The sequence below is a fragment of the Alosa alosa genome, chromosome 2, assembly GCF_017589495.1.
Source record: "Alosa alosa isolate M-15738 ecotype Scorff River chromosome 2, AALO_Geno_1.1, whole genome shotgun sequence".
Lineage (NCBI taxonomy): Eukaryota > Metazoa > Chordata > Actinopteri > Clupeiformes > Clupeidae > Alosa > Alosa alosa.
Window position 1 is genome coordinate 19522577 of NC_063190.1, and position 12899 is coordinate 19535475.

The 12899-nt window shown below is 43.0% G+C and overlaps 1 protein-coding gene across 5 annotated transcripts in view; it reads right to left on the reverse strand.

Moving 5' to 3' along the window:
• The window catches only part of sez6a (seizure related 6 homolog a), a 126352-nt gene that overhangs the window by 19175 nt on the left and 94278 nt on the right, over positions 1 to 12899 (reverse strand). For all 5 annotated transcript variants that reach the window (XR_007192905.1, XM_048237536.1, XM_048237535.1 and 2 more), the window contains exons 5-9: positions 7530 to 7715; positions 4369 to 4537; positions 1839 to 2005; positions 724 to 918; positions 173 to 311 (exon numbers count right to left, since the gene is read on the reverse strand). Coding sequence is in view for 4 of the 5 variants with exons in the window: in XM_048237536.1 (XP_048093493.1) it covers positions 173 to 311; positions 724 to 918; positions 1839 to 2005; positions 4369 to 4537; positions 7530 to 7715 (856 nt within the window). In the remaining variant the exon portion in view is untranslated. The remainder of the gene's footprint in view (positions 1 to 172; positions 312 to 723; positions 919 to 1838; positions 2006 to 4368; positions 4538 to 7529; positions 7716 to 12899) is intronic.

Below are 12899 nucleotides of genomic sequence, written 5' to 3' on the forward strand. Positions count from 1 at the left end.
TGGCACTTCCACTTCTCCTCTTCCACTTCCACTCACAATCACACTTACTCACACACACACACACACACACACACACACACACACACACACACACACACACACACACACACATTCACAAGTATGTGCACGCGCATGCACACACACTCTCTCTTGCTCTCTCTCCTGCACATACACTTGGATGTCCAGCATGATCCTCTTGTCCTCCTCCACGTGGATGCCCCAGATGCAGTCCTGCCCCTTGTCATAGGCCTCGGGCCAGTTCGGAGAGAGCACAACCCCAGCTGAGTCTGTGATCTCTCCACTGCAGACAGCTGAGGAGCACACAGTCACACACACACACACACACACACACACACACACACACACACACACACACACACAGTCACGTACAGTACACACACATCACACACACACCAAAATTCAAAAAACAAAATAATCTTGCACCAGGGAATGCAGAATTCAAATTTGTGTACCATTTGTGTAATCTGTGTTTATATTCTAAAGGAGGATCAGGCAGCAGAAGAACACTTAAACTTAATAACCACTTAATAGCCTAATGGTCTATCTATTAAACTGGAATTTTACCCCTGAACCAAGAAATGAAGACATTTTTAAATATCCTGGAACTGGACACAGGAACTCTCATCATCATCATCATCATCATAAATCCCTGACCCAGATCATGTGGTAGAACCTAGGGTTAGAACCTAGAACCCTGCCCACCTCTGCATCCTGGCTCAGTGTCGTTCCACTGTGGGTTCTCTGCGTCCACACACTCGATGGTGACGGAGCCTTGCTCCAGGGTGTAGCCAGAGTCACAGGAGAACTCCACAACTGCCCCCACCCCGAAGGACGCGTCGCTGCTGGAGAAGTTCCCGTACTTCACAAACGGCTCGTAGCAAAAGCCATGTGGAAAAGCTGACCAACACAAGCACAAAGACGATTTTAATAGCATTATAATAACATAAGGTATATGCTATATCCTATAACAGACATATAATATACATGCAATACATTTACAAAGAGTGGGGAGCAATACAGCATTTGTGTTTATCCGATAAATGGTATATAACGGTGTTTATACGGTAAAGGTTAGTCGTCAAAAACACTGACGGTAACATCTGTATCACATCAGATGTGACAATGTTATGTGACTATATTAAGGCTGAAAGTCACTGCATATACAGGTGCATCCCAAAGAAATCATCATGGAAAAATAACATTTCTTTCCCGTAATTTATTTTTTAAAAAGTGAAACTTTCATATAATCTAAATTCATTATTCATTACACATAAAATGAAATATTTCTAGCCTTTTTTTGTTATAATCTTGATTATTCTAATGTTAAAGAAAAACAATCCAGTATCTCAAAATTTTAAAATAAAGAATTTATAATAAATGTCGACCTGAGAAGAGCTCTAATCAGCTGTAATCAGCTGATTAAATCAAAACACTGGCAATGGTTTTCTTTGCCGGTCAGTCTGTGCAGGGCAGTGGGCTTTTCCATGATATTCAATTTTTTTGAGATGCACCTGTACTATCACTAGAGCAGAGCTTGTTCCACCAGAGGTGCATTCAAGTTTGGCAAACATTCAAGTTTGGCGAACGTTCATGGCAAACATGTTTTCGCTGAACAGTTCGAACCGTATATATATCTATGGTTCGAACAATTTGAACGATTTGGTGTAAACATTCTATTGTCATGGTAACACTTCGTCGAGCTCACATCCAGCTCCACCGTATGTTCATGGAGAACTACCTCCTCAAACTGTGTGCGAGTGTTCGCAAACGTTCGCCTATGTTTGCGAATTTGAACGCACCTCAGATCTCTATGGTACCTTCATATCTGATGGCCGCTCCAGTGCAGGTCCCGGTAGCGTCTGTGGTGAACTCCACGAACAGGTGTCGGTCTGAGCTCAGGACGCCCTCACTGGGCAGGTACTCCACCTCGTAGGAGTCGTATACCACCGGGGAGTCGATGTTGTTCCCGTTTTTTATAAGGAGCCTGCCATGCAGTGTGTTATGGAGAGAGGGATGTATCATTGCAAACTTACAAGAGAAACTTTGTGGATCTTTGTTCCACCAACAGGCATATCCCAGCTCCACAGAAACTACACTCGTTAATTAGTGATTTTTTTTAGCCATGTCCTTCAGACACACCAGTTGGCTTACAGAAATGCAATTAAAATGTTAAGCGTTGGCGTCCTCTTAATGAATTAGTGCACAGCATTGTGGTTGCTGTTGTATGAAACTCTGTGAAGCGAGTTAAATATTTCCTTCCACACCCCCTGTCCCTCTGAGCACTGCTTTAAGTTGAGAGATGTGTGTTGAGAGAGTGTGTGTGTGTGTGTGTGTGTGTTTGTGTGTGTGCATGTGTGCAATATATACATACAGTCATTGGTGTGTGTGTGTGTGTGCGGGCTAGTCATTGGTGTGTGTGTGTCTGTGTGCGTGTGTGTGTGTGTGTGTGAGTGAGTGAGTGTGTGTGTGTGTGTGTGTGTGTGTGTGTGTGTGTGTGTGTGTGTGTGTGTGTCTGCGCACTGGTGTGTGCTTGTGTGTGTCTGTCAGTGTGTTTGTGTGTGTGTGTGTATTTCTCAAACTTGCCCTTGAGCAGAGCTGTCACACTGCTGGCTGTCTGGACTAGAGTTGTCAGCTCACAGTCTGGCAGTTGTCATGTAATTAGTGAGTGCGTGAGGGTGTGTGTGTGTGTGTGAGGGTGTGTGTGTGAGTGTGTGAGGTGGTGAGGGGGTGTCTCTCTACTCAGCAGCTTAGCCACTGGGACTCTGAGGGCCATGCTGGGAGTGTGAACACTGGTACAGTAGCTGCTTACACTCACTTTCAGTCAGGACTGAAACAGAAACTGAATACAGTATGGGGGTCAAGGGATACATATTCGTACCAAACCGTTTAGGTACAGGATGTTAGGTTCAATACAGATGTGTACCGAATTTACATAATGCAGTCTGTTGAACAGTAATCAACAGTAGGCTTTTTTGCTGGCAGGCCATGTTTCAAGTTCCCAAACAAATGTATTAAGTGGCAGACCACATGTCAGTTTAGTTAATTAACGTCAAAAACTATTCTCAGGGAATTTTAGGTTAGCAGTACCTCCAGGTTTTCTGTACCAAAAATTAACTGAACCGTGACACAACCAAGGTACACAACGAACCGTGATTTTTATGTGCCATTACATCCCTAGAATAAAGGGGACATGGAACCTGTGTACTGTGCCCAGTTCCCTTGCCTCAGTTAGGGCAGCCTTCTCCCGATGAAAATATCAACACAATAGAGAGCAAAGTGAGATGACGCAAGCAGTTTACACACTGCTATGGACCTACTCACTTCAGGCTAACCTTCCAGAGGTGAATATACAGTACATACATACAAAGAACATTGCCTGAACTCAGCCTGAACCATCTAGGGAGCACTAGAGGCACTTAGAATGCATTTCATTGGGGAAACTAAGCATCTGATTTTGTGTGCTTCCATCTCTGAGAATGCAGAGTGGCCCTGGCCCAGGTGACCTTATTATTCCTTAGCTGTAGCAACACTGTTGCATCAGCTTACGCTACCTACAAGTGGAGCAAATCACGACCATAGACTGTATAAAGAGATGGATGATGTGGCTTCGTTCTATAGAACTGAAGCCAAACATTCCTCCGCCATCTTGTAAAAATGTTAAGCCACTTGACTTCAATACACTTGCACAGTGAGTTGAAGCATGTACAGTGGAGTGGAGAGTCCAAGGCTGACACACACACTCATATACATACATATAGTCATAGACCACTAAACAGGCCAGGTTAACCTGTGTGGGAGAATGTTTAGTTGGATTACTAAACAAATCTTATTACATAGAGGTGTTTAACAATACATTTTCCTCATGCGACTCCTTTTGTCACGAGTTAAGGGTATTCTGCCTGAGGCAAAGGTAATATTAGGAATATTGGAATAATAAGGAATTATGACAGGAAATGGACTATGGCAAGAAAATGCTGAAGGATGTATATGTATTGTATTGACCAATTATCTTACTTACTTGGAGTAGCCACATGACTTGTGTATGGAGTATGGATCACATGCTATGTCCAAGAAGTGTACATGTATTGTTGTATTTCTGCATGTATGGGGATTTTTGCAAAAAGAACATTGTACTCATGTGATTTGTATTACCACAATGTAACTAACGTGTATAAGATAGGGCCTTGCCCTAGAGAACTTTGAGTAGTGTTACTGGAACGTGCTGTTGCCAGTGAGTTGCCTCCCGGTATCGTGAATAAACCTCCAGTGATTTCTCACACCTGAGTGTGCCTGGAGATGTTCGACCACACCTGTAATTGGAAAGGTCTAGTAGACAGCGTTGCCTACCTGTCGTCGTCCTCTGCGAGGGCCACCTTTTCAAAGTGCACGTGGAGCCTGTGGCCCTCAGGGGCCTCCAGAACCCAGTGGCACGTCAGGTTGTTGCTGTAGTTACCTGGAAACCCTGGCGAGACCAGGCGACCCAGAGTGGCATTTTTAATCATCCCACCACATGAGGCTGGAGAAAGAGAGAGAGAGAGAAAAAGAGAGAGAGAGAGAGAGAGAGAATAGCAGATAGAGAGAAAGAGAGTGACAGAGACAGAGAGAGAGAGAGAGAGAGAGAGAGAGAGAGAGACAGAGACAGAGACAGAGGACATGACAATGTAAGGAGACTGAAGGCATAAGAGATGGCACTCATGTTCAAAAATGTCCATAAAGTAAATGGAAAATACTTGTGATGCCGCATATATAAAACATTGGGGACAACACTCATACTCATATAGTTTTGTCCCCAATGTTTTCTGTAGTAGTTCTCCACTGATCTGAGCTAATGAGCTGATTACCTAGTGAGCTAGGGGTCTCGGGAGAATAAAAATGAGTCTGAATGTGGTTTTCAATACACTACTACATTATAATGTCCCTAATTGCAACTTGATGGCCAGAGTGAGTGGGCAGAAATAGGGCACCCACCAGCCTAACACCAAACTCCGAGCAGGGTAAACAAAATTGGGTATTTTAGGTAATAAATGCTCCCAGTATGAGCCAAACCAGATTTTGTCCAAATCTACACCCTTCTCACTACTGAAAAATGTAAGGTTCATCAAATATTATTTTGAAGTATTACAAGGGGCGGAAATTGGTCCTTATCCGATACCTCATTTGGTTCTCTCTCTTTCTTCCTCTCTCTCTCTATCACTCTTCCTATCTGTAACTCTCTCTCTATCTGTGTGTGTGTGTGTGTGTGTGAGCATGCGTGTGTATGTAAAAAAAAACCGAGAAACTGTTTGTACACACCAGCGCAATGACATACACATTGCACACCCAGTGCATAGCTCAATTAAGTATAACAAACATACAACAGAAGTGATTGAGAAAACCGCCCTATTAACTGCTGACTGTGAGACCGATCTATAGTGTCTATATATTATCTAATATTAGGACCAGATTCATTATCAGCAGTTATCTGGTTTGTCTCCTGCGACACAAATTCTATGTATTGTTGACAGCACAAATACAGCAATAGCAAACTGCATGGCTGCAAAACTTGCACAACTTTGAATACTTACAATATATATGCTAATGTCACATATGCATGCTAATAAGGAATGTAATGGATACCGCAAATAACAATATGTAAATATACACCAGGGCTCACAGAGATGTGGTGGAATACTAGCATATTTGTTCATATTCACAGTTATTGACAACGCACTTATGATTCAGCCAATGATTTGATCAAGATCTCACAGCCCGCCCCAGTCAGCTTAAATAGATGAGAAACAGAGGACCTCTTATTAGCACCTGGAGTTGAAAACACACACAATGTGCAAACTAGCACTGACTAGGCTACGGGCACAGCCTGGGTTGGCATCAGATCACTGTTGTTCACAGTGAATGCACTTTACAGCCCAAGACAAATTTCCCCTGGAGGGACAATAAAGTTTATCTTATCTTATCTTATCTTAAGTATAGCCTTTAACTACTAACAGTTTGTCCACTCCTTATATTAATGAAATCAACAATGTCAGTTTCCCTGTCTGGGTGTATGACATGATGGCTTTCAGGGCTGTAATACTGTAGTATTTTTAGAATGTTTATGTATTTGTGACATGCTGAGTTCCAAACAATGCAGTATGTTCATGTCCATATTTGGAATGATTTTGCTATTGAAGTGACTTTTTAGATTAATGGGCACATGATTCCAACCTGCTACCGGTACACTAACCACAGGGTCTATTGACGCTTATGATATCTAGGTTAGTTTTCATCCAGACAAATAAAAACTTACCTGAACTGACATTCCGTCTGGCCTCTGTGAGTTCTCCAAATATCTGACAAGACATCTAAGACATCTCACTGACTCATTGATATCTCAGAGCGTTCCTTCTACCCTGGCTTTGGCTGATTTAATCTGGCATGATCGGGGACTTCTCCAGGGCAAGGGAACAGACAGAGGCCCAGAGACACTTTCACGGTTGAACTTTCCAGACCAGTCTCATGTCTTTACTCTTATCTGTGCAGTCTGCAGTGTGTCTGAAGACATGTCCCTCATAGGACACTTCATCCTAAATCAGTGTTTCTCAAACTTTTTCAGACCAAGGACCACTTAACCAATAAAAAAAATCACGGACCACCTAACTAAAAAAAACAAAACAGTAGACCTACTTCAACAGTATATTACACAATAGGCCTACTCGCTGAACCACCTTGGTTATTGTCTTTGCACCGTGCTTATTGTCTCAGAGGATTCATGTGATTTAACAGGTGTAGCTTACAGGCAGTCTTGCAGAACTCTTGGATTCACATACAAGTTGGTTCAATAGTGCAAACAACTCATCTATATTATATTTTACCACATCTGCTCATGGACCACACTTTGAGAAACACTATCCTAAATGAGCTATCTATCTATCTATCTATCTATCTATCTATCTATCTATCTATCTATCTATCTATCTATCCAAAAATATCTAAAAGACTTAGATTGGTGTATGGGGGTATGTTCACACAGTTAAGAGTAAGCTTAATTGAGAAGTACAGCATGTCAAATGTTTGCATATGCTCTGAATATACTATACTATATATACCAGTGTTTCCCAAACTTTTTTTCTGGGGACCCACTTTTTAAAAATGACAGACTATCGCGACCCAACTTGTGACTGTGGTAGTTAACAAACTAGATCCTAATAGAAAGCTGTTAGCTTTCCTAAGCTATATAAGGTATAAGCTAGGGGTATTACACAACATAAATTGTCACTAGGCTATGCTGGCGACCCAAATAAAATCTCCTACGACCCACCTGTGGGTCGCGACCCAGTCTTTGGGAACCAATGATATATACTATATATATATATATATATATATATATATACACAAATAGTGTTTTTTGGCCTTCTTATCCTGGCATTTGGGTTCCTTTTAAAAACTATACACAACCTCCAGAACATACACACACACACACACAGACACACAGACACACACACACACAGGCATACACAGGCCCTTATTACCTTGGCATTTGGGTTCTCTGCCAGTCCAGTAGGGGGTGGTGGCGTTGCGGCAGGTGAGCGAGGAGAAGCCCTGGAGCTGGTAGCCAGTCAGACAGAAGAAGAAGGCCTCCCCTCCAACACTGAGACTGCTGACAGTCACCTCACCATTGGCGGGCCTCTTTGGAAGGCCACAGCTCAGAACGAAGGCTGAGAAGAGACAAAATTGATTTGAAAATTGATTAATGCACTTACCATGCACTTACCATGCACTTTCCATGCACTTACCTCCCTCCCTTTTCCCTCCTTCTACTTCTACCTCTTCCTACTTCTACCACTATCACCTACAACTACACTTTGACTAGTTCTTAAACTTCTGCACTCTCATCCTCTAGTACTAGCATTTATTGTAGTATGTATTGTTACCTGAGGTCATTGAAGCTTGAATGTTATTCCTTGTAACATTGTTTTAAGTTGCTTTATATAAAAGCGTCAGCTAACTGAATAAATGTAAATGTATTTTATTTATGGAGACAAAAACATTTGATGTCATGACACAGCAAATGTCAACAACCTCTTCAATGAATGATCACACAGGAAAGTGTTTTCATGATAGCGCTTCAAATGAACTTCACTGCCTGGACACAATGTCAGTGTCATTTGTGAAGACAGACAGACAGACAGACAGACTGACAGACAGACAGGCCTGCCGCTCCCAGGGCTGGTGTTCCTCTGGCTCTCTTAAATGGAATGAACATCAGCCGGAGTGGAGGGCAGCAAATGTTAGTTCGCCAGGTTGACAGATCGATGTGGCCTTGTCAGGAATGGAGGCTCTAAAGAAACACCTCCTCCCCCACAGCACCTCCACCCCCCCTTCCCCCATCCCATGCAGAGCCTGCACCTCCTCTGGTATGCCTTGGGCTGCTTGCCAGGCTCTATCAGGCAGGCTGCACCAGGCACGTAACTCAAGCGTTCCGTTCGCACCGACTTTCCGTTCCGTTCGCACCTTGTCCAGCATTTCCATTATGGCCCCAGACCTTCAATTAAAATGCATACATGCCACATGCTGATTAGAGATTTCATTTGATATTCTATATGGTATTCAATGTAAGTCACTGACCCCACCAACATAATTAACCTCACAGCATTGGACTTTTTTTTTTTTTTTTTTTTTTGGGGGCTTAATTGATAATACAGTTAGATGAGGCACATGACTGAATCCTTTTAAATGTCATTTTTATACAATAGCTTGAGAATATTTTGTCCTTGATTTGGTGTTTTAAGGTCAACACTGAGTAATGGCCTAATCAAGAATTCCAAACATATTCAAACTTAATCACCATGTTTTAAGTCCATTCACTTAATCCCTCTCTTCCATTCTCACCTCCTTGTGTATAAAAACCAACACTAAAACGTGTTTTAAGGTTTTAAACTACCGCACTATTGCTTCTAATGGTCAATAAAACAAAAAACTCCCTTCCCTCTCAAGTACATCCCACAGAAAAAAGTGGGCTGCGGCTGAAGTGCCCTTGAGCAAGGCACCTAACCCCTCACTGCTCCCTGAGCGCCGCCGTTGTAGCAGGCAGCTCACTGCGCCGGGATTAGTGTGTGCTTCACCTCACTGTGTGTTCACTGTGTGCTATTTGTGTTTCACTAATTCACCGATTGGGTTAAACGCAGAGACCAAATTTCCCTCACGGGATCAAAAAAGTATATATACTTACTTATACTGCATCTTTCCACTTGTAGTTAACATCACAATGATTAAATATACTCCAACAATATTTCATCTGCTGAAAGTGCCATTTGCTGATTTGGTGCCATAAAAAGACTAACTGTTCATAATAAGACCAATTTCCAAAGCACCTCAAACATACCCTCTCCATTCTATTTGTCTGCTGGCCAAATCTTCTACTAACAGACAGTTATGGACTGATTTATACACTGCTAGTGAATTGTGCCATTTATTGTTGCACCAATGGTGTGGTTTCAGGCTATTGTAGCAGCATTGATTTTCACTTTACCAAGTTTCTCTCTCTCTCTCTCTCTCTCTCTCTCTCTCTCTCTCTCTCTCTCTCTCACACTCACTCACTCTCTCTTTCACTCCCTCTCTCCCGCCCTCACAGGCCCCAGCCTGGTAAATTCAACCTCTGTGATGAAAAGGGCTTCTTTTCCGCATCAGTAAATCGGCGAGCGATGCCGGCAGAGGAGAGGGAGAATGACCAGGCACTCTTGATCACCCATTGAGATACGACTGCATCCAACCCTACTGCTGTCATTATAACTTTAATGGGTCACCATTTCCACACATCCACCCCACCCCAGCTCTGTGTTAACCACTGGAGACGTTGCTTAATGTCTCAACAATCTCACAGGAATTAAGAAAGCACCATTCCCTGGCTGTCATTTCCACAGCGCCTGGGTGCTTTCCCGACCATAAAGCCTGATTGTTTTGCTATTACACGTAATGAGAGCGTTGGAGAACAGTGGGGAAAATTGGGAGGCTGTGGGGTTGCAGACAGCAGACGCTAATGGAAGGGCCTCTGTTGTTATTTGCCAACAGGAGGGAAATAGCATCTTGTGTATTACCCTCCCTGGGTCAACAACGTCTCAGAGAAAGACACTGAGGAAAACTAGCCAAAGTTGAGTGAAGATTTTTTTGTAAAATCACTCAAATCAAAGACTTATGGGCATTATAAGCACACACACACACACACATGTGTGTGTGTGTGTGTGTGTGTGTGTGTGAAACTGACAACTATCCAAGAAAGTGTATGAGTGCAAATCAATGAAATTAAGTGCCTACTCTTATATTCTTAATGTGAAATGGCGCGGTCATAAACTGTTCATTCTCCAGCCGACTAGCGTTTTCCCTAATGAAGCACCTGCCTAGGCTGCACTTCCTGTCAGTCTATATTGTCTTCCTGCAGGTGTGTTTTGGCTTGTGTGTGAAGAACCAACAGGGGGAGATGACATTAAATAAACAATAAGTAAGGATAAATTGGCCCTAACACCCTGGTGTAAAATAGTGTTGCATTCCATCCTTGAGGGCATCCCTCCACGAGGTAAAAAGATGAGATTTTTACAAAGGTCTCATCATTGTAGAGACATCACTGTGATATGTAATGGATCCAGCGTGAATGAATAGCACCTCGTATGGTACCTCTCAGACGAGGGCTTCACTATTGATCCAGCTGCGCTCAACACATTTGTTCAGGACTGGTAGAGGGAAGCTGATGAGTTCCTGTAAGTATCGCCAAAGAGTTCCTGTCAGAGCTGTCGTCGGCTCTGTGATGAGCTGAGTGGCGGTGCAGTGTTATTTTCCCTGAACAGGCTTTATCGAGCTCCTGACCATTACGAGCATGCGTTTAACCTGGCCGCGTGCATATCGATACACCACAACCCCGTTGTGTTATGGCTCTCCTCTCTTCTCCCTGACTTAATCTCTATCTCCCACCGAGATCAATATTGATCTTTGCGAGTAATGTTTTCTCTTGGAAAGTCATGGGGTGGAGACGGTGTGTGTGTGGTTTAAAACACTATGGAGCCGTAGGACGCAAAGTGCGTCCGAATTCACACCCATTCTCCTCTGTTAAATTGCTCACAGAGTACTCATCACAAGCATATCACCTGAAACTGTACAACTTCAGCTGTCCAACGGTGCTGGTTCCTAGTTCATGTGATAAACGTTTTGTGAGAAAATTAACTTTGACACCTCTGCATTCATTTCCACACCCATTCTTCTCAGTGTAATAGCACACAAACTCTTCAATCAACACACGACAAACTGTACATCTAAATTAGCAGCAGACCTTACCGAATCCAAAGGTATAATGCCTCTGTACAGAAAACTGTTCCTGAGTTATCTGGTTTTGAAATAATATTACATTGCATTGTCTCCAACTTTGGGCCGACATTCTAATTGCCTTCACTATCAATTATTCAAAAGGTGGTCACATGATGCACAAATCAACTGTGTCTTGGGTTACATGACATCTGTGCATCACTTCAAGTCCCAAATTCAAAGGAGTATAAGGCATATTCTCCATCCAATGATTCAGTGACAAGTGAATAAAGTCCAGTGACTTCAGTAAATAAAACAATTTGAATCCAATATTTACTGTATGTAAGTACATATATCTTTACAAGTTGCTAAGGCGCTAGAGTCACCATTTTGATTCTTATACTGCCAAATTCTACACTCAGGGACAAAACTCAAAACTTTCTTCATGTGTGTATTTGTCCAAAGGCTTGCTCCAAGTGTCACCTGCTGAATTCAGATCCTTTGCAATCCCACGGTACACAATCAAGCGGTGAGTCAGCTTGTAACAGGGGCCATTTTTCCGCGAGGCCGCTGTGCATTTGTGTGTGTGAGGGCAATGCTGATGAGCTGCGTGTGCTTGTGTCGGGCGACAGGGGGACAAAGAGCACTTCATGTCCAATTCACAAGTTGTTTAGTGTGCACTGGTGCATTTCATGGCCCTGTGTCCTCAGGCCGCATCTCAGAAAGCCATTTCTTCTGCCTGGGAGGGTCTCTGATAAGAGCAGTGTCTCTCTCTCTCTCTCTCTCTCTCTCTCTCTCTCGTTGGGTATGCGGAGCTCATTCTTGCTCCCGGGAGATTTGACACAGGTGCTGCCCTGCCTCCCTGACACATTAGAGTGCTTTATTAACACCGTTGGATATTACATGATCTCATACAAGATGCATCCTCCCCTCTGGCCTCCATGTATTAATGATCCAGCGGATGTATTAATTATACAGCACGGCGCTCTGTTCAACAGGCTCTGTGTTGGACGGGTTAAGGTGGAGCGTACAGAATACAAAATGGGCAGAGGACACACACACACACACACACACACACACACACACACACACACATACACACACACACACACACACACACACACACATACACACACACACACACACACACACACACACACACACACATACACACACACACACACACACACACACACACACACACACACACACACACACACACACACATACACACACACACACACACACACATACACACACATATACACACACACACATACACACACACACACACACACACACACACACACACACACACACACACACACACACACACACACACACATACACACACACATACACACACAATAACAACACACACATACAGCCCAAAAAATAACAACAAAAGAATCTAAAAGTATATAGACAAAGAAAATAGAAGGATTATCAGGCGGTAAGAAAAATGAAGTGTGTAAATGACTGCCATAAATGAACTCCAAGTAACACTATGCAACATGTTTTGAGGTATGCCTATCCTTTTTTATCATAAACAGATTATGAAGCATTGTGCTCTGTGCCATGCATCACCATGCTGCACATCACTGTTGAGT